Raw genomic sequence first — 23,369 nt, forward strand, 5'->3', positions numbered from 1 at the left:
GTATCTATCTATCTATTTATATGGAGACGCTTTGATGATTTTTGTATGTTTTTAAGGACTAATGCCTGAAAAAATATGTTAAATGAAATGACCAGATTATTTTTGAATACTTATTTAGACATTCAATTTGAGTTAAGTTCTTAAGTTTTACCTCACTACCACCAATAAAACAATTTTAAACTGCTCCCTTGTTCAAGTGACAAGAAAGACCATGTGCATGATTTGAAAATTAATAGCCATTCTGTGGACTCTTTTCCAGATGAACACATAGCATTTAGAAAAATAAAAGTGCTTATATAGTATGCTGTGTACCCCAACCGGCTGCATGCCATCGTGTGAAGGGAGTTTGAAGAGAGTGGAGGATTGTTCAGCAGAGCATGAAGTCTACCTAACAATATTCTCCGCTTCAAATCAAACAAACTGCTAGTCCCACGAGGAAAACTGTTAAAAAGGCTTGACTGGAAGAGGTGCACAGTTCATCAGCAAAGGCAACTGTTGTTTACAGCATCTGAAAGTGGAGAAAGTCTCCTCGCCGCTGTGATTCATACAGAGATTAAAGCCTGAGCCTTGCATCAGTCTTTACTTACACTTTTGCAACGGTGTAGATTTTAATCAAATCCCCTCTTATCCTCTTATCCGGAAAACATCAACATTAACATTTGCACAGCTACAAAGAGAAACGTTTTCCAGAGCTCCACTTCATGTTCGACTGTGTTTTTGTGCCAGAGGGCAGAGGTAGTGCAACGACCCTTCGTACAGCCAACTTTTCTTTCCAAGATACAACCTCCTGGGAGGTTTCTGTTACTGACTGCAGTCGATATCAGGCTGGCAGAGCCTGCATTACCATATGTCATCATCAGCAGCCAGAGAGACCCCTGACAGTTCTGAAAGTTACATTAACAGCATTTACAATTACAGGTCCATAGGAAAGAGACTGTAGTACGAGTCAGGTCTCCAAGGTACCTTGGAGAGCTTTTTATGTTGTTTCTCTCTGAGCCACGCTGTCTTTGACATACAGTAGACAGCACAAGTCAATGATGAAAACACATCTGTGAAACAAACAATTTGAACAAATACAGAGAAGACAGAAACTCTTATTGGAGGATTTGAGAGTTGGTTGTTTATAATCCTATGACACAAAGTCATCCATCCTAAAAAATCAAACATTCAGGCAAATGCATTTAAATGTTGATACCTTTAATAGCACTGCTGTCAAGCTATGTCATAAGACAGCAAGAAAGATAGCAAAGAAAGCAAATCTTCATCAAAGTGGACAAAATCATTTGGTGGGGATTACATACACAGCGGACTGATATAGTATTTCTGAAGTATGACAGTGCACTTTACTTGAAGAGCTGTGAGGAGTTTTTATGAATGTTTGACTGTTGTCATTAAGTGTCATTTGGTCAGTTATCTGTAACGCATGTTTTTGTTACGACAACTTGACATTAACCAAGACAACCATGTCATAAACATGCCATAGCAGGCCTAACTATTTAGCATTACAGTATACTGCCATTATGTGGTTGAATAATAATGGCAATATTAGCAATCATGACATGTCAGTAATTGTAAAAGTGTAACGATTAATTCCCTTGACCTCAAGTCATGATACATTTTGGATTTAACATAAAGATGTAACTAAGTGTCATTAAGTTTTAGTACACTCTCTAATACCTTTATAATGATGTCATGAATAATTGACTTGACCTCAGCTGAAGTGGTACCATTTGGACATGTCATAAAGAAGTCATTAAATGATATGAAGGACAGTCTGATGACAATACAGTACCAAGGTGATATACAGAGTTTCATGATAGACAGATAGCTAGTAAGTGTAGCTGCTGTTAGCTTGTTAGCTCAGTTAGCTGTGCATATAGTTGCCAAATTAGCCGACTCAGCCCTAACATGGCAAGAAAACCACATCATTACTGTATTCCCTGTCAAACCGATCACTGTCATTCTCAGAGGTTCTGTTCAGCTTTGATCTGGCTGTTCAGAACCTAACAGAGGTCCGTTTGATTCCACACATCGCTACATCCTGCCTGATCAATACTGCACATGTGCAGCTCTCAGAGATGAAAAGGAAGCAAGACGGCTTATCAGACTTGCACACACACATCATCTTTGTCAGTATGACACATTAATTGTTGCTTGGATTACACAGTTAAAAGACTTTTCATGGTATTTGACAATAAGAAAAACATAAAACATCATTCTTACTGTGTCCTTGAGAGAGATGGTTAGAAGTACGACATTAATACTTGCTATATTAACACATTAAAATTGATGCGTGTGTACAATATAAACATTCATATAGCAAGTTCAGCTAACACAAATCATAAACATCCAGTGTGTAGTGCATTGTTAGACACAGTTTAAGCTGCACCAGTGATGCTCCTGTGTGATGCACTGGTTGAACTCTCCTACAGCACTCATTATCTGACTTGAATTGCGTTTATTCAGCTTTCCACTAAGGCCCTCTGTCTGTCTGTCTGTCTGCCTCTCGCTCTGTCCACCTCTGTTGTGTTGATTTGGCACCACATGTCCTCTAATTGAGCCCTGCCTGCTCAGATGTGGGTGCATTAAACAGTAGATCCTCTTTAAAGCCTTGCTCTTTGAACCAGTGTAAATGATCAGTGGACAGAGCTGAAAGCCAGGGGGGTGATCCAGCAGGGTAACCAGGCACGCAATTAGCATCAGACAAAGTTACCAAGAAAACACTGACATCCAGTTCATTACTCGCTTGTAGGGACAGAAAAAAAAACAAACGGACACATTTTACAGTTTCAATCACAACCAAAGCTGTCACACAGGGTCAGCCCACAACTAGGCCCCATTATTATGAGATGACAACTCTTTCTGTGCATATCACGCTCCTGTCGTCTCCCAGCTGGTGTGACATTTTCAGCCTCACCCTCATCTGTGAGTGCTATAAATGTGACCGTTGGCAGTTAAATAAGATGGCGTTAAGGATACAGTAAACACCTCTCTGAAAATGCAGCCTGACCTTTGCCTGTGAAGTCAGGAAGGCTCTGTGGGTGCGTTCCTACCAAAATGTGAGTTCAGATCTGCAGTGGGAAAGAGTTTCTTCGATGCTTATTCTCTGGCTTAAAAGGAAAAAGAGGTTTGAAGGCTGTGAAGCTTATTAGATTGCATCAGCCTTCAGTTGCTAAGTTACGGGATATCAAACCCTAGACAGAGGAGGTAGACAGGAATATTTTTTTTAATCTAAGAGCATACCACTGTCTAGAATGTTCACTTTTTATGAACAAAGAGACTTGATAAAACATTTGTGTATTTAAACAATTATTTTTAATCGGCTTAATAAGAGTTTTTCCACACATTATGACTGCCAAAACTGTTAGATGATACTGGTAATGTAAATTAATCATCAATGCATCAATCCCAATGATGTACATTATTAAAACAGCATGACTGTTCCCATGTGACGCTCAGTTTAGTGTATAATGCACTGATTTGGTGATTTGGATGTCAAAGGACTAACGTCAGAATCATATGATAACCACTGCAACCTAAACTTTTCAGTTTTAAAGGAGCAGTGTGTAGGATTTAGTGCCATCTAACAGTGGAGTTGGATATTGCAACCCTCTCGTTTCACAATTTCCTATTTTTCATACACTTAGTGGCCGCCATAGTTTCTCCTTGATGCTGGAAAGTATAGAGTGAAATTAGTGTTGTCATCTGCAACTACATCAATATATGCAGCTAAATCATACACACTCATCCATTAAAGCAAAACAAATATGGTGATATGTGACCTAGGTGTCACTTTAAACCAAATTAACTAAACCAAATTTAACCTGGTTTTGACTTTAGTTAGATTCAAGGTGGTTAAATCATACACACTGGTCCTTTAAGCATGCACACAAAACCTTGCCAGTTAGGCTACCTTATTTGAACAATGTTATTTAAAAACAGAAACTATGTGGTCAAAGAAAAAACTCATTGCAGCAGCTGACAAAACAATGTCGATTCAAAACTCAATCTGCTGCTCAGGAAACTGTAATATGGTCAATAGCTCCACAACAAGAAAGTAAGTGGAACTTGTTTTGTCAATTCTATTGACAAAGCTATTGACCAGCAAATCACACTATTCAATTTTTCCTAGGAAAATCTTGTCACACACAGATCGATGCTAAATGAATCATGACACATACCTTTAGAACTTAAAGGTTCAGTGTGTAAGATGGGTGGCCTTTTAGTTTTTTAGAATAAAGCAGACGTGGAATATAATATTAATAACTATGTTTTATATGCATGTATAATCAGAAAATAAGAATCTTTTTGTTTTTGTTACTTATAAATGATCCTTTTATATCTACAGTGGGAGTAGGTCCTCTTCCATGGAGGCCGCCATGTTGAAACATCATGTAATTCACACAGTAGCTCAGAACAGACAAACTAAATAGTGACTCTAGACAGGGCCTTTCAAGTGTTGTTTCTTCTTTACACTAGGTAGACGAGGGTGATGTGAGGAGATTGCAATGCAACGATTACACCATTAGATGCAACTAAATGCTGCACGCTGGACCTTTAAACTGAAAAAAATATATATAAATTGAATTTTGAAACACATTGAGCAACACAGGGAAAAAAGGAAAATTTAAGAGATTTGAGGAATGAAAATGGGAGTTCAGTAAGTAAACCAATTCTTAACCTGCTCTCAGTGAATTCACGCTGTGCTTTGTAAGACAGCGACTAAGCCTCAGTCAGCCAAAGGGGGGCACGGAGTCAACAAACACAATTCAGTCTCAAAGTCGGATTTATTAATTACCTTTTAATGCCTGAGTGTGGGGATTTTGCAAATGGTGCCAGACAAAAGAACTTTCAGTAAATCCATTGTCCTTGGGAAGCACTCAATGTTTTAGAGTGATTCGATGAGCATTAATTATTCATCGTTAAGCCCAAACAAATGCCACGTCAGTTATAGCTCATGTAGCTTAGGGGCTGACGTCAAGGCCCCTTCTGGCGGTCAACGGGCAGTGCACAGAGGACGGGTAGAGCACACCTTTAGCATGCATGCCATCACATCCATAAATGCATGATACATAACTCTTATCTAACCCATTCCTGAGTGCACTTCTGACTCTGAGCGTGTCTTTAAACTGTATAATCCAATATCTGGCAGAGCGTTCTCTGCCAAGATGGACATCAAAGAACAAACCCGTCTCTTTCTCTTTGATCCGTTCCAGTTTCGGCAGCACTCCTCGCAGCCTTCACTCACAGTGACATCAATTTCTGTTTGCAAATTGGGCAATGAAGCTCATCCAATTTGGCTAACACTGAGTCGCATGCATTTTGTGAAAACAACCGCCATGTCTTCCATTCTGCAGTGACTGTCACACTGAGAAGTCTCTACTCACATATTTCCACTACATACATGCAGCATTTTGACCCATGTGCCAGTTTTTCCCCCTTCCTAGGCATGTACCTGTAGAAACCCAGCCTGGATAATGGAGGAAGAAGGTTGGTGGGAGTGAGTTGCAACAAACGCATCACTCATATCAGATGCTCTGTTGAACTAACACCTGTAGAAACGAAGACAAAGAGGAGTGCTGCCTCCATGGAAAGTCATACATGCACTCATGCTTCAAAAATGCTTCGTTCATAATCAAATGCATATCATGCTGACTGGTGTCCAAAGTACAAAGAGATCTCCATAGCAATGGTTACCCACAATCCTCTTTAATCCTTTAAGGTGTCGCCCCTCCTACCATCATTCCATACAGTTAGACTGAAGAAACCACAATGATGCAAATTTATAACCAAATAAATGTAGGGTGGACGTCAAAGACAAAAACAATCGTAATCACATGTGATAAAACACCTTTAAAGAAGGTCATTCTTTCCTACAACAGATTTTTAATTGCCCTATGAATATTCTACAACTACTACAAAGATTGTAAAAGTCCACACAAAAGGCAAAGAATCATAGTCATAGAGACACAATTCAAGGTCTCAGAATAATACCATCGTCATGCATGCCAAATCTGGCACTTTAATCTAATGCGTAATAATTTAAAAGTCTCTTTGTGAGAAAGACAAAAAGCGAGCATGTTCTTCATTTCGAGTGTGTGTGTGTGGGGGGGAGAGAAAGGGTGAGACCTACAGACAGACAGAGAGAGCAAGGCCTGATGGGATGCCATATATAGCTAACAACTCGGAGGCAAGGGGTCCAATCATGCATACCGAACGGGTCTCCTTCATTAACTATCCAGAAGGCTTCTTTCTTTCTCTTTTGTATGCACACACAGACACATTCCTGCACTTTATCATTTTTGTTGGTGGATGCATTGTAAGTTTCTTTTCATTAATTGATAACAGTGATGAAATGCATCATATCCTGTCAGCATGAACCACAATGGCTAAAGCAAGCAGCAACCACTACAGGTGAGTCAGTGTGTGATGCAACGGATAGCTCAGTTGTTTGAAACTACTTGAGTCATATTTTTGTTTGCTGAGATTGCAGAACATGACGGGGGAGAGGGAACCCCTGGATGTATTAAATAGAGTAAGGATATTTTCATTCATTAACTACTAAGTCCAAAAATACTGTATCTCACTGTGAAAATATGATCTCGGTGCTTACCTTTATATCTCACATGTCTAATGTTTTGGTAATTTGGATAATCATTGGATAATCATTGTTGTTTTGACACGATTGACAGGTGTTTCAGCCTCTTACAGTCAGCCGTGGTGGTTGCCTCTTGCTTGTACCACTTCAGTTTCTCACAGGCTTCCTCTCCTCTGACCACAATTGGATTTGTAGCTATAGTAACTTCCAAGAGCCAGTATACGTAAGAAACTAACACTGACAATACACCTCAACAGAACCAAACCTGTTCAAAGTGTTCCTCAAACTAACCTCTCTCCTAATTACCATAGACCATTACCATTCCTGTACTCTGAGATATTATAGTCAACCAAAGCAGCACACGATGATGATTGGCGGCACAGATTAACATGACTGGCAGCGGCTACAAACATGCCCAGCAGTGTGCCGTCACCACCCACGCTCTGGCAGCCATTTGCCCTGCTCTCCTACCCAGCATCAGGTCTGCTGCTGTTTACACGTCAGACTCTATTTACTCAGTGAGGCCTTGCCGTCGGTTTGCAGCGGATCAGCCACATTTCCTGGCTTTTTAAAGCCTCAGACTGCACAATATGATTCAACCGGGCTTTCAGATTAAGTGGGCAGGCCTGTGTACACCTGTAGCTCTGGTTTGACACGAACAAAAAGTAAAGCACATCACCATGTGTCACGTCTAACAGCAATAAGAAAGCAGTTACATGCACACAAGGATCGGTTGTGACGCTCCAACACCCTTTTTTTCTTTTTCTATTTTTTAAACTAACACACTAGCACGTAAGGGGTTACTGGACAATAGGGGTTCATGGTCGAGCAGGTTTCTGAAATCAATCAGTTTCACAGACCGGACAGATCTGAATGAAAACAGGCCGTGGTGATGAGCGATGATGTTGCCATGACAACAGGCAGACTGAGCGTGCAGCCTGGCTTTGGTATCTTCAGGCGTGCGGCAGGCGGCACCCAGACGGTTTGGGTTTTTAACCTCTTAAGTGGAAGAAAGCAAGCTGCAGTCTCAGATGGGATCATGGGAGGATGGGGGGGATGCGTGGGTGAGGGTGAGGTGTGGTGGTGTGGGGGTGCTGGGGGACTCCCAAAGTCAGGCATCAGCTAAACCTCTGCCTCAGAGCGCAGACATGGGAAATGAAGAAGGTGGTGGGTGTTATTTCTTTTTTTTTTGTTGTTTTTTTTGTTACCATCCCAATCCAGCAATGGCCAACTATAGAGATATGAGAGGGACAAACAAACAGATTAACACATAGGAGAACACATACACCTACACACACATACAGAGAAAACAGCCATATATCCTAAACACAATCATAAACATGAAGGAAAATCAGAAACTCTCACTCTTTCTGTCTCACAGAGACAAGTGAACACACCGACGGCCGCTGTTTAAAACACACTGCATGCAGATTAAAGAGGCAGCATTGAGAGTGGAGAGAGAGCAGGATGGCTACAACAATAGAAACAGCGTGGGGAGCCCAGAGAAACACGCCTGCTACCACTGACTGCTGGCACATGAACGCTCATAGATGAGTTGGTTAAAGAGACAGATGAGACTTTTTATTCAGTAAACCTGGATAAACAAACTCATGAAAGGCGTTCTGACAGCCACAGACAGCTGATCTCACGTCAGTTATTATGATGTTAATGAAGCTGCTATTTATGGAGATATTGTCATATTAGCTGGGATATACTATAATTAGTGGAAACAAATGACTGTTGCTCTGTCATGCTGTTACTGCTACTGCCTCCTAAAATTAGGACCACATTTCCCATAAACCCTGCAGCTCCTGTTGCAAAGAGGGCATTTTGCTTGCCCTCCATCCCTCCCTGACACAGTACACTGCCTGTGTTTAACTGAGGAGCAGCTTAGAAGCTTAAAACAGTCAACACAACTTGTGGCTTGCAGAATACAGTTATCCTAACTTACCCTTTACAACACATGTCATATTAAGTATGACATAAAGAGCCTCTGCATGTGGCGGTTGGCTGTTATGTGATGATAACTGTTGAGATGAACATGATCCATGTGATCTTTTCATTCGCCACCACACCTCTATGTTTAATGTCATTTCTATTGTGGAAGAGCACTTTACATCTGATACTGTCTGCTCTGTGGTGTCAGGGTCAGAGGCGGACTGAGATTTCCACTGGCACAGGTTACCAGGCTGAAATCACACCTTTCATTTCCATGGAGCACAATTCCACATTACTCTCTCCTATCGCCTTGTCAGGGGGCCGATTAATGCCCCCGGGGGCCTTCTTTTAGACACACACACACACACACACACACACATACACACACACACACACACACACACACACACACAGATACACGCACACACACACCACGTCTATTTCTCTCACACACAGACAAAGAGCTTTCACTGGGTATGGGACTTGTGTTAAAAGGTTAACCAAAAGCCAGCTGGGCTTTAATAACTACTGCTATTTAATAACAGAGGACACGTTTAGGCACCACAGAAGAGCGGCATCTCTCTGCATGCTGACACCAAACACAAGTCTATCGTAGCTGCAGGTGGAGCATCGTCACCATCAGGGAACATGGTTCGGATGCGGAGGTCTATAGACACTCATAGAAACAGCTGCTTCTGTGTGGTATTGATGGCAGGGAAATGTGGCGTGACTTCATTTCTGCGTGTGCATACTGGGTGAGCGTTAGTGGAGGGAAACAGATGTATGTGTTTTGTAAACACAAGCATTCAGCTCCATCAATGCCTTTCTGCCAGTGAAGCATTGCTGAAACTAACTCAATATTTACCTCTGATACATGCCCTGTTAGCTCCTCTGTCAGCAGAGTAATCGCCAAAAACATTTCCAAGAAATTACCCATTCTATTTACAATTGAGCGATTTAAAGCTGTGGCTGTAAAGTAACTAACGTAATGTTAACGTACTGTAATATTAAGTGTTTCTTTCACACATAAAGACATATCCCTATTGTCATCCTTGCTGAAAGTGTGCTGATGGATCGTGATACAGGATAAGTGATATGGAACAAGGTCAATATCACACTTACACCCCAAACACACACACACACACACACACACACACACACACACACACACACACACACCCTTCTGCCTGTTGTTAAAAATCTAGGGAAACAGACAATGAAATATTGACTGAAGCAACAGGCCAAACTGATGCCGGTCACCAACTCTGTATACTGTACATTCACGATATCAACTACTCACAAAAAGTTTGGGATATTCGGCTTCTGGATTAAATTTCAGAATGCATCTAAAATGAACCATAACTATTACAGGGGAACTTAATTTAACCTTCTCTAAACTTTTGAATGCACATTCAGTGTTTCAGCACTTATTGCATAACATGCTGTTCTCTAACAAGGTGATTCAAAATCACAACAAGTGTCTGATCCATGAATGGACCGTTAAATGTTCTGCTTCAATGACAGTTTGTATTTAAACAGTCCTCTTCATCGTGCTGTTCACATTTTGACATCATGAGACCAAGACGACACCTAACAATCCATCAACAGTACCTGGCCAGTGCGAGGCCTCAAACAGGATGTACTCAGAGGGAAGTTACCACTGAGCGCTGAGTGTCACAGAGTGTCATCAGCAGGTTGCAATAAGTCGACTTGTAAACAGCATGGGACATGGGAAGCTGCAATCGATGCTCAAGGATACAGGACAAGTTACTGAGACATTTTTTTGTTGTGGTGTACCCACCACTGCTTTTGTGTCAAATTTTGAGATGAAGACATTACCATTGCATGCTTCTACTTTCATAATATAATATGACTGTAGCATGAACTTTTTACATTTTCCATAAATTTCACCTGAAAGTAGAATATCCCAAACCTTTTGTGAGAAGCTATATATCGAAAAACTTAAAAAGAAACAAAACAAAACAAAAAACTTTAAATCTCGATGTATCTTTAACAAAGGGGGTTGTTCAAGGTCAGTTTAGTTCTTCCTAAAATATTTACATGTGTATTCAATAGCCACAAAAAGTATACTACATGATGGAAAGTCATCATTTTTCTCCAACACTGCTTCCTTTCCTCAAACATCTAAAAGTCATAAAAGTCCATATAGTCCAGTTCAAACAGCTACCTGAGGAATGATGTAACCACAATAGAAATGAAACCAATGTGGTTTCTAAAAAAAGTTTGTCAAATCAAATGATTACTAGAGCTGACAGTTTGGTCTAATGTGGGAGAACATCATCTTCCATTGTATTTAGCATTAATGCAGGACACATGCAGAATAAATGCATGTATGAAATAGTTCTTCATAGTTGTAACTATTGGCGACAAATTAGGAATTAATACCTAATAATACCTGATTTGTACCGCTTTTCTCTGACCAAATATGACCTCACATAATTCATGTGAAATATAAAAAAGCTCTTCTTTGCCTAAATTATTTTTGCCAGGTCAGCTGTCTCTGAAATAACAATCAAACAATGGCTGCACATAGTTTAATAAACCATTTTGTAAAGTTATTAAAAGACGGATCCTTTCAAAGGCAATGCTGGAAGAAAGCCGGCCATCAACTACCAGTTAAAATAATTAGGGTTAGGTTAGGTTACAGGTGGTCAAACATTAAGACTGTAGAGTTTTGGAAAGTCTCATCAGCGCAGTAATCATTTTCTCCAAACAGCATATTAGCACAATGCTAAGAGCCGGACTACGCAGTATTCTAACTGGTATGTGCATGTATTTAACACAGCCTAATGCAAGCTGTGGTTTCACAGGGTTGTAACCTTGAGGTTGCCAGGCAACCAGCAAGGACTCTGTTTCCCTCTGCTTCCAGTCTTTATGCTACGATAAAGTGTGTGTCCATATATTCATATTTAACTGACAGACTGATGATTGATTGAACTCTCAGCTGTGTATTTTCCAAATAGGAGAACTATTCCTTTAAATGCTGTTTTGGAGGCTTCAGAGGCTAAAAATAATAAGAATATGACGGGACCAACACCAACTATTTGTTGTTTTTTGACATGAAATTTAAATATATAAAAGTATGCATAAAATATATGCTGCCAGAAATTCTAGTGACAATTCAAATTCCAAAAACTATTTTTGGCATGTTGACCTTCAAAAAGGGTAAAACTACATCCAGCAGGAAGCTGCTGCAGCACTGCTTTCTTTCAGGCAATATCACCTCTGACCACACCCCAATCAGTGATGTCACAGCAGGCGCTTCGCCACTGACTGTAGATAGAGAACATCAGAAATAATTTTCGGACTTTTGTGACTTCAATTTTTAATCACTCAACATTTTAGCTTCCACTGTTGTGTGTTAAATCTGCAGTTACAATGACACGCTGTCTGTGACATCATGAAGGCAATTGTTTTGTATTAATTTCCATTCACACAACATGACACCACAGCCAGCAGTCATTCACTCCTGTGAGTCCTGTGACATGTTATCCTGCCAATAAGGGATTGATTTGCTATCTATTACCCAGAATTCACCTGCAGCCTAAGGCGAGCTTAGTGCCTCACGTCCTTCGCTGATAGTGGGGGATCTAAAATGAAACATGATTCAGTTTTAGAGACAACTGTTTCCTTTGCTTTGCTGGTATGAAGTCCAATCATCACGCTCACAGCTAACTAACTTCCTCATGGAAGATTGACTGGGAAGCCTAATCTCACCTTGCAAGCCTTTTACCTGCACTCCATCCAGAATGCATTTTGAATTTCAATATTCAGACAAGTTATTTGCTACACCCTTCACTACTATGTCTGAGTGTAAAAAAAGATGATCAGACTAATGATGATCAAAAAGGAATGACAAAGATGCCACATGTGGCCTATAAGTATACATCTCTTCTATTCCCAGCATGAGTCGCTGCACTAATTTTGGAAATGATAAAGTCCCACACATTCTTCTGTGTTTTTTATTAATTGAGCATGTCTGGGCTGCAGTTTGGAGCGGAAAGAACTGAACGAGGTCTAAACGTGTAACTAACACCCGCTGTGAGTATTAAAATGACATTTCTAGGGCTGTAACCTAATACAGAAAGTCTTTGCAACAGGAACAACAGAGTAACACAGATATAGGATGCATGGCTTAAATAAAAGGCATCAGAGTGCAACAAATGTAAGCTATTGCCTCTGTTTGGCACAGACCTGCACGCTGCTGAGAATATCCATCCTGACAGTGTTAACACCTTGTTTGTTTATGACAAGTGGAATCTGCTTTTTTGAAGTGGGAATTGCACCTGTTCCTAAATCAGGCTTTCAAACATGTCACAATCCTGAAATCAGTCAAAATAAGACAGGTGACCTCAGCAGGACAAAAAAGATATTTCATTAAAATGAAATGAACGGTTTTAGAGGAAATTAAGTTTTAAAAAGAGTTTATACCAACTTCTAAAGGACTTTCTTGACTCTTTCAGGAAGGTTTTTTGTGCTTTATTCTGTGTGTTATAGAGTGTGTTTCTGTGAATGAAAAGAAGGTAGGAAGTGAGTGAGGTGTGCGGGGATGAGATTGTGTGTTTGGAGAGCCCCAGACGCAGCGGTGCGCCCTTACCCTCGCCGCCCTGGAGGAGTACGGATCCTCGAATAGATTCCAGATCACCGGTTGCCACTTCCTCCACAGGCTGACATTACCGTCGGCAGCCACATCCTCGATGCCGAGCCTCTTCCCTATCTCATCGTCCTCGTCCCCGTTGTCCACGTTGAGCTCGAACACGTCCAGAGCCTCCTCCGCGTCCCGGTGCTGCCGGTATGTCATCCAGCAGCAGGGCTCCACGTCCGTCTCATCGATGCCCCAGAAGGAGAGCTCCTCTTCAAACAGCGGTCCGCACACATCCGCCGGGCAGTGGAGTTTCCCGGTGCGGTAGTAATTGAGCACGTAGGCGAAGACACCCGGGTGGCGGTCGAAGAAGTACTCGTTGGTCCGCGCGTTGTACTCGATGAAGCCGGGGACTTGTTGCAGCTGATCCAGCACGGAGTCGATGTCCGAGTCGGAGGCGAGCAGGGCCAGTCGCGTCCCCGGCAGGGTCTTCAGGGTGGTTTTGTAGGTTTCGTGCCTGGTGCCCCCGACGTTGAGGATTATCCTCTCGTTGTCGTCAAACTTGCCCATCGCTCTGTATCAGACATGACTTGATGGAAAGCGGGGGAAGTTGGCGAGTGCAGTCTGGAGGTAACGGCGAGCCCGACGCGCACACACCCACAGTCCTGTTCAAAAGAGATCCAGGATTTTGGCCGTGGTGCGCAGCATCTCCGATTTCACTCATCCGACGCTTTCGTGGCTATTTAAGGGGCCGAGGAGGATGTCCATCGTTTGTTTAGGAAGATTTCAGAGAGGCGGAGGTCGTCGATTTGTATCCCACAATCGGTTCAGACAGTCGGTGCTCGGAGTGTTGAATGATCTCAACCGGTGGCTCCAAACAGACTGCGCTGCTGCTGCTGCTGCTGATGCCGTTGCGCGTCTCCGGCGTCCCTGCCCTCTCCAAGACGCACAACCGCTCGTCAGCGTCAGGCTCGTTACTCCAAAAATATGTAACGTCCTCTGAAAAAAGTAATGTCGGCTGTTTACTCGTAGCTCCGAGGGAAAAGTCACCAGTGACACATCTTTTTAGTTACGGCCAATGCTGCTGATTCTCTGATTTAGAAAATTTGATTTAAAAAAGTTGCTTCAGGGAAATCAATCAGCGCTCGTCTCTAGAGTTGTTGTCGCGCTTTTGGTTCGACAAAAACAAAACTACAGGAGAATGACACGTGGTTTTGATTGTTTTCAGCTACTTTAGTTTATTTAAAACATTCAACCAACAAATAGATTTGAGGTGCTGAGGACAAAAAAAAAAAAAGTTATTTTTAATTTGGAATACACAATTTAATTATGAACGACAAACTCCCAACTGACATCGAAAGCAGCAATAAGAAGAATGAAACTGATTTTGTTGTGATTTCAGCCTGATAACATTCAACAGGTAGCTTACAGCAGCCTTTGTCTGCATTTAGCCTTAAAAAGTTTATGAATACTACCTGACATTACACGTTTGATGGATCCATGTTTTCTTATTGGATTTGATTAATATTTAATATTTCAACATCACAGAATGAAAGAGCAGCACTTCCTTGTGTTTTCTCTTTCCTATGTGTGTAGGAATAATGTGCAGACAGAGTCAGACTGTGGTTTAATCCCTTGTCCCCTTTATCCCTCACACCGGGGGAACCAAGACCTTTAGAAGGCAACAGTAGACGTGGTACAAAGCTGGCTGAATAGTTGATTTAGTCAGTGGACAGAAATTTAAGCATAACATTATTTTATGAAAAATTAATGAATTCATTTTTCAAACTTCAAATGTTAATATTTGCAGAGTAGATTATTCTAAATATCTCTGGGCTCATTGTGAGGACAAAACAAAACACACACAATATGAATAGCTAATTTGTACTTATTACTAAAATAGTTTTCATGTCAGCTTTCTTCTCTATTTTCTCAATAATTTGACAGTAATATCTCAACAATGTAAAAAGTGATAACTACATATACAAAAAACACAAATAGAATAGAATTCATAGATCTGAATTACCCCAAGCATCTTTTTCTGTGAGACTTAGACGACTCTCTCAAGGAAATTGAATTTCCAGTAGCATACAGACACTTGCACAACAATATGTGTTATGTTCTGTTAAAATAACATTTTCATATTGCCGCATGTTGAACAAGTTATAGGTAGATGCCGATCTATAACTAATCTGCCTATTGATATATAGATTGCGCTCTAGTTTGGAAAGGTCTCCTCAAAAAACAACAATAAACAAACAAAAAGTCAATAAAAGCAAAAGCTTACGCTCTTGTACGAAGAGGAGGTTGTGGTGGAGGGAGCTGGTGCCTGGTCAGTGTCAGGTTATAAATGGTCTTAATGATAGTCAGTGAACAACGAGTCACTGATGGTGAAGCATGAAGGAAGCAGCTCATGTAAGTGAGACTTCAGTGCCTTGACTGAACTAACGCAATTTACCATTATAGCAATACTTGTACAAGGCATGGTAACAGAGGCCGGAGCAATAGCAGTGCTAAGAGTAGAGGCAGGCACAGGTACAGCAGTACTAGCACTAGTTATAATGAAAACATGCAGGGCTGCATTAACCTGTCCTCTACTGATGGACACAATTCCTCAGTGTACACACTATGAAATTTTATTTATTTATTTTTTTTGGCCTTTTTCGAGCTTTTTATTTGACAGAGACAGCTGAAGAGTGACAGGAATGTGGAGATAGAGACAGGGAACAACATGCATCAAAGGGCCGCAGGTCGGATTCGAACCCTGGGCTGCTGCGGCAAGGACTGAGGCCTTTGTACATGGGGTGGATGCTCTACCGACTGAGCCTAACCGACACCCCCACACTATGAAATCTTCATTGTAGAACAGCTTCATAACATTTTGTCTAGAAACCAACCAGCATCACTGAACAGGAATACGTTCTTACTTCAGGTCTGTATGTGTCAGACTGGGAGAATCTGGCTTAAAAATAATGTAGGCTTAATATCAACTGAAATAATAAAACATGTATTAAAACCATATTTCGTTTTGCAAACTGCCAGATAAGATAAAGTTAGAAACAGGGTCAAATGAGAACGGTGCACTGCTGGAGCTAACGAACATCACTCCTCAAGGAGGCGTTGTGAAGCTAATCAGAGCGTTTCCATGACCACAGTAGTAAACAAACATGATGCCTCAGGAGGAACATGTTTTCACTTATGTTCCTGCTGAATGAAGAGGACACAAAGTGTCACAAGTATGCTGATGCATACAAACATGTTCAGCTAGAGGTTCATTGAACTTGTCAGGGTGGTTGTGTTACGTGAAGCCACGCAGAAGACGCCAGCTTGTCTCGTTTCATGCTGTACAGCCCCCTAGCTTCCCCACTGAGACAGCAGCTCATGGTTGCGCTGCATTGAAATTTGTGGTGACAAACTCCAGAGAACAACAGCGTGTGAAAATAAAAACAACGTATCATTCTCATGCTCGCGTGGACCATGTTTGTGCTCTTAGTCTGCTTTCAGGTTCACATGCTTCTTGACATGTCATGTAAGTGTTGCTTCAGGCACTACCTCTCCATTTATCCTCCTAAAACATTGATACAAGTTAGAAAACATGTGTGAGATAGATGCCAAAAAATTCTGTAAAGGTCTTGTGGGTAAGAGACGACCATAAGGCCTGTCATCTGACAGTCTCCACTCACTACAGTGCACGAGGAGAAAAGAGTGACATCTTTAGGGAATCTAAACACAGCTCAATCAACGAGGAGACACGGCAGGCGGCTTGCCTATAATTTTTGGCTCGCATCAGAGTTTTTGTCGCACACACACAAAACGGCTTTCTAAACGTGCGACTCAGCCCGGGATCGGTGTGCTGTGACTTTTCTAAGAGTTTCGGCAAACAGTTTTGCCAAAAATCGCCAAGAAAGCCAAAAAAATGAATGGGTGTGTATTGCGAGAATGTTCGAGAGCTAGAGTGTGTGATGTCATCGCTAGAGTGGAGAGGAGAGACAACGATCAGTGAAAAAATAAAACGTATTCGACTACCGTGGCCTTAAATGCCCCACTACAGACACAATTTATAGCTAGAAACGTAGGAAAATTTGTCGTCTCACTCACAATCGCCTGCTAAAGCTGTCAGATATATAGTTTTGGCGGGAGAAAAAGGACAGAGGGTGTCACTCCCTGTACAGATTGTAAAGCCCTCCGAGGCAAATGTATTTTGTGACTTTGGGCTATACAAATAAAATTTGATTTGATTTGAACTTTAAGGTAAGAGTAAAGTTTGCCAAGTAGGTGGTTAGATTAGATATTACTGTTTTTTCAGTTTTCATAATGTTGTAGGCTATGTGGTTTTTCCGTGCTATGGCTCGAAACACCAGCCAACAGGACGGCCAGAAATAAGACGGTGCCAGCTTGTTGGGATGCTAGTTTCTAGTTTTCATAACTTTGTAGAGTCTTTTCGTTGCAAGTTAAGTGGATACAAAACAGATGATTCTAGTGTAATTTGAAGTTAACATTAGTAGTAAAACCACACTCCTGACCATGAAACTGAATATTGAAATCTTGTTCAATTGCAAATGTCTCTTGTAAAATATTCTTCTGTAGTAGGAAAAAAAGAAAAGAAAATATCTCATTTCATATTTTTGTAGGACAGCAACTTTGAGTCCCGAAGAGAAGTTGTAATAAGAGGCCTCACTCTCTACCTTGGTTTAAACCCTGAAGAGTTGATCAAGGACTACCAGGTAAAGAAAATATAACTTTTCAAAGCCCTGTCAATATGAGACAAGTTTGTGCAAAAATAGCTGTTTTCTGATGATAATGTGACAAGGTTTTTTAGTAGATTTTTAATAATGTGTCTATGTAGAAATTAATGGGATTTGATTAGATTTATTTAATTGTATCAAATGCCTTACACGTGAAGGATAGAAAGTACAATCGAGGATAAAAAAAACACTAGGTGCTGTAGGCCCACAGACTGCTGGATTGAGGAACGCCATTTGGGAGGCATTGGGCCTACAGGTTGACGGAGGAGACCTTTGGTTTTCCAGGGCAAGGGGCTGCTGGACAACCCATGGTATTGTAGGCCCACTGACTGCTGGATCGACAAAATAATTACAGAGAACGGGACTGCCGGACAACCAATGGTACTAGAGCCCCACTGACTGCCAGATCGACATAGGGGACAGGGGCCACCAAACAACCACAGGTTATAGAAGAAAAAAAAAACAAGCAAAATTAGTAAAATATATCCACGTTCAACTCTGAAATGAGAGAAATTTAAACAGAAACAGAGCTTCTGACCCTATCTCTAAGGTTGAGCCCGGCCACGCAGTGGAATTACTGGCCCAAGAGAGGAAGTTCATGTATCTCCCCCTCAGCTGACTCCTTTCAACGCAAAGGAGCAGCGGCTCTACCCTGAACTCCAGCCAGATGGGCGAGCTTCTGACCCTATCTTTAAGGCTGAGCCCGGCCACGCAGCGGAGAAAACTCATTTCAGCCACTTGTATCTGCCATGTCATTCTTTCGGTCACTAAGTGTGGGGTTAGAACGTTGATGGACTGGAAAATCGAGAGCCTTGCCTTCTGGCTTGGCTCCCTCTTCCCCACCACGGTCCGGCACAACGTCCGCAGTGCTGCAGATGCTGCACCGAACCGCCGATCCATCTCACGCTCCATTTTCCCCCCACTCGTGAATAAGGCCCCGAGATACTTGAACTCCCTCGCTTGAGGCAGTAAGTCGCTCCCATACCGGAGAGAGCATTCCACCGTTAATTACACACATTTATTGTTGTCAATCAATAACTTACGTCTGGTCCAACAACCTAAACTAATAAAGAGAAACACAACAAACAGAATTAGTAAGACATATCCACGTTCAACTCTGAAATGAGAGAAATTTAAACAGAATTTGGTTAATGTTGTCAAACAATATCTGAGGTTTGACTTGAGAACCTAACCACATGGAGGAAAATAACAACAAAGAAAAAAATTAGGAAAATTTGTCGTCTCACTCACATTCGCCTGCTAAAGCTGTCAGATATAGTTTTGGCGTGACACACAAATATGCGGCAGCAACACCCATCAGCAGCCTCATACACTCCCATGTTAAAAAGGCGGGAAATTTTCTGGAGGAAAGCAGAAGTAACGTTTCTCTGAATTGCTCCTAAGGGCACATTTCTTCATTTATCAACACAAAACGACTATGTAGATCAGGGGTCGGCAATTAGCGGCCCGCGAGCCAAAACTGGCCCGCCATCAATTATATCTGGCCCGCTAGATGACGTTGATTTATTTTTAAATATATATATATATTTTTAAATATATCTTTTAAACCTCATGTTTTCTGTCAAAAATACAACAATTCCACAGATTTCACAACATTTATTGAAAAGTAGCTGATAAGTAACGTGACAGCAGCCAGAACATCCTTGCAGTCTCTTTACTTGACCCACAGGTTGGAACACTAATTGGCACGTGCATGCACTGTAACCTGTGGAAAATAAAAGTGTCCTGTGTCCCTCTTGTAACGGACAACGTGAACAAATGTGTTTCATTAAATGAAAAAAACCCAGGGTGCAAATGTGGCCAGAACCGGTGCTGTATAAAACTAAACTAACTAACCAAGGTTTACAATCCCAGCTGGAATAAAGTTATTTACATATATATATATACAGGGGAGACTTTCATTCAGTGAAAGCAGTTTGCCATGTTGTTAACATACTGATCTTACTGTGAATGCTGTGATTCACTTTGTCTTTAAAACTTTTTCCAACAACGCCCATGTGCTGAGTCCTTGTAAAAATATGATCAGAGCAGTAAAGGTTAAATACTAATATGGAAATATACACAGACATTATCTGGGTGATCGTTTCACTATTTTAGCAGACAGCAGACAGTGAGGGTGACAAATTGTTTTATCAAGGGTTAAAGGCGCTCAGCTTCCATTAAACTATGACGAAACATGATGGAAATGAGCAGCAAGAGCTGCAGCTCTGTTGTTGTTTCATGTGACCACAAAATGTTTGTTCCTATGATCAGCAGCTGTCTTGAGTGGAGCTTTAGGGTTCTGATGCCTCTCGGTCTGTGGCGATGCAGCACTTGCTTGACTCAGTCTGCATGCAGTCAACCATAATCACTTACAGGACGTCAGGAGGCAATCTCAGAGAGTTCAGTGACATTTTGGAAATTTCTATGCCAGCAGAACTTATAATGAAGATGCTGTATTGTATGTTTATTTTCGACCCATTAGATTTTGTCATATTTGCAGAAGACCCACAAAAACTCTAGGAGCCCCACAGCAGCTGCCCTGAGGGGAGATTTTACTGATTTAATATCCTCAGTGATAAACAGTAATAGACCATCCATTTTCTAATCCGTGCTCTATTTGTTGTAATATCAGCAGTGTAAAACAGACTTGGCAGCAAATCAGGACCACACATAAAAACAACATCCAAAGTGGTCTGTGGTTGTGCATTAATTATTCTTTCAGTGTACGGATGACGCTGCTGTGAAACAATTAAACTGTTCATATCGCCTGAAACAAACAGGAAATGACGTTGTCTCTGAACATAGGCCAGGCAGCAATGGTCGCTACAACTTAATTATGAATAATTATTAAACCAATTTAGTAACACACAAATGGAACTGGAAGTCAGTTGGTTGGAGGTGCTGAGAGAAATGTTTTCTATTTAATGATGTCACACAAAATACTGTGAGACAGACAGACAGCAAACATGAACACCAACATACTGTATATGAAAGCAGCCACAGCAACAACACAGTCAGGAACACTGAACTAATGCATTAAAGAACTACACATGTACTGAAGCTGATTTAATCAGTGATGTACCTGGTTATATGAGACACCTGTCACTGTTTGCTGTTAACACAATAACAGCTGAAGATGGAAGACTAGTACTTTTAAACCTAAAAAAACTTTGATTCTATGAGACACTCCCTCAAACACCTCAATGTGCTCATGTGTAATAGATCCAACCTGTCTCGCCTCAACTAGGGTTGGAAATGAAGTTATTATAGCATTCCAGAAATATTATTGATAAACAATCAATAAAAACTGTCTTCAGTTTAATTTAGTTTAAGTTTTAATCTGCCTAATTTCAGGGAGTGCTGCAGTCCCTCAGTGGCCTTCACAGCAGATTGAAACCCAAAACTCAGGTTAGGTGTGCAGCAGAATTTGGTGTGAATTAGGCCTAAGTTGCCATGGTGGTCTAGCCAGGTTAAAAGACCTTGGTGAAACTGACAACTCCAGCCTTAAGCTCAACATATCTTGCTGACACATAATGTTGCTTGGTAGTTCACCCCTCTGGTGTTCTACATTACAACAACAATATGTTCAGTACTATAAACTGCAGCTTTTGTGAGTAGATTTGGCTTTAACTAGAGTGTAGCATGGAGTGGAGTATTATCAATGCACCTGACTGACCTGCTGTAGACTCACTTAAGAAAATAACCCATTATGCACTCACATTTTCAGTGTAGTTTCAGATCAGGGTCCACCTTACAGGAGTTCTTACTGATCACCAACAGAGGTCATACAGAACATGAACTCTTTGAAAACCATCTACTGCAGCGACATTACTCATTTTCCACGACCTGCTGCTTCTCATTTCAATTTAAAATGAACCAGCTGTGGGTTTTGAAATGGGGGTGTTGAAGCCTTTTAATGTTTTACTAATGAGGTCATTCATCACAGAAAATGAAGTATTTGGGACTATCGTGGGTCAAGATGGTCTTTGCCTATAAACAGCCATCCTTGCACTGACCGATACAGGAAGCAAATAAGATTCAGACCCCCCCCACCCCCCGTAATATCTTCACTAAAAATAGAGCAGCCAGATTGCTGATCTTTATCGGGAACTGGAGAGTAAAAAAAAGAAAAGTCTATTGGAAAGCCAAGGTCCTTGCCCAGTCCAATATCCACAAGTAGAGCCACACGATCAGTCTCAGAGGGGCTGAAGGCTAGACAGACAGCCTTGGCTGGTTCCAAGCCAGGCTCACAATAACATCAATCAGAAATGCAAGAATAGTTTATAATATTATTATGTTCAGTGTTTTCATAGAAGAGGATTTTGAGAAGGAAAAATGTCTTATTACAAAGAAAAGAAAGACTCAATTCAGGCCTCAGCAGAGGACAGGATTCTCCATATTAATTAGAAGAAGCTTGAATTGATTCTAAGGCAATGAGACAAAGGAAATTTTGGGCCAATAGAATAAAGACATGAATGATTGTATCATAGTTTGAGTTTCAGAGAAGTTAATTGGATGATGATTAATACTATTGAAACGACTGCCTTTCACTGAACTACAGAGCAGCGACCTTGTCAGACAGAGGCAGGGAGAGTTTTCTGCCCTTTCAGTCTGAACTTTCTGTACCGTCCAGCACAGACTGTCTGCTGGGTTTATATCTGATGAAGCACAATACCTCTGACTCCCTCCCAGAGGTCTGACAACACAATCCTGCTGACTTTGAAGACATCCAGGGACCAAAAGGACAGTTCTTTGTCTGAAACCCAAAATAAAAACTGCTATTTCAATTTTATGAAATGCTTACACGCTGATATCTCATTTCTGTCTGTAATATGGCACCATACGAGAGGGCCAAGGAGCACTGTGTAGTGTGTCTTAATTCCATTTTTCTGAGAAATAAGTGAAGAAAACAGACTGATCACTTACAGTTATGACCACTTTTGTTTAGAGGGGTACTCCAGTGCACTCGCAAGGGACAGATGAAACAACAAATGGTCAATATCAAAGAATCCTGAGTTTTAGCCACCAGTGAGGGACAAGCTCCAAAAATGCTACATTTCCCACAATGCCCATCAATGGCAATGTTCTTTTACAGTCTCCCTGTCTGGTAAATGTCATATCTTTCAGACACCATGATATATTTTATGAACATGGATATTCTGTCATAAATCTGCAGAAACTTGACTAGATTAGAACAAGACGGCGACAACAACACTGATGACATTATCTGGGGCAAAATGAGATGTGATGCAAAATCTGAGAAGCATCACTTTCATTTTTAAAGAACCACAAATTTTACGTCCGGTGTGAGGGTTTTTAATCAGCACAATATGGCAAAAATGGAACGTAATATGTTTTCATTAGTGTAGAATCACCTGAAAATAAGAATCATTACGATTTTGTGGTCCTCTTCCATGGAGTCCACTATTTTTCAACGCCATGTTTCTACAGAAACCAAGAAAGGACAAAACAAACACTGGTT

The 23,369-nt window shown here is 41.1% G+C and overlaps 1 protein-coding gene across 5 annotated transcripts in view; it reads right to left on the reverse strand.

Annotated features, from left to right (window-relative positions):
* Window positions 1–14,370, reverse strand: part of kcnc2 (potassium voltage-gated channel, Shaw-related subfamily, member 2) — a 74,810-nt gene extending 60,440 nt beyond the window's left edge. For 2 of the 5 annotated variants that reach the window (XR_002041873.2, XM_010736941.3), the window contains exon 1: window positions 13,155–14,367. Coding sequence is in view for 4 of the 5 variants with exons in the window: in XM_010736941.3 (XP_010735243.1) it covers window positions 13,155–13,709 (555 nt within the window). In the remaining variant the exon portion in view is untranslated. Of the gene's footprint in view, window positions 1–13,154 lie in introns of all 5 variants that reach the window. The other 3 variants (XM_010736943.3, XM_019257877.2, XM_019257878.2) reach the window with 3 other exon arrangements.
* Between the last annotated feature and the right edge of the window lie 8,999 nt (window positions 14,371–23,369).

This window comes from Larimichthys crocea, chromosome XX (assembly GCF_000972845.2).
Source record: "Larimichthys crocea isolate SSNF chromosome XX, L_crocea_2.0, whole genome shotgun sequence".
Classification (NCBI taxonomy): Eukaryota; Metazoa; Chordata; class Actinopteri; family Sciaenidae; genus Larimichthys; species Larimichthys crocea.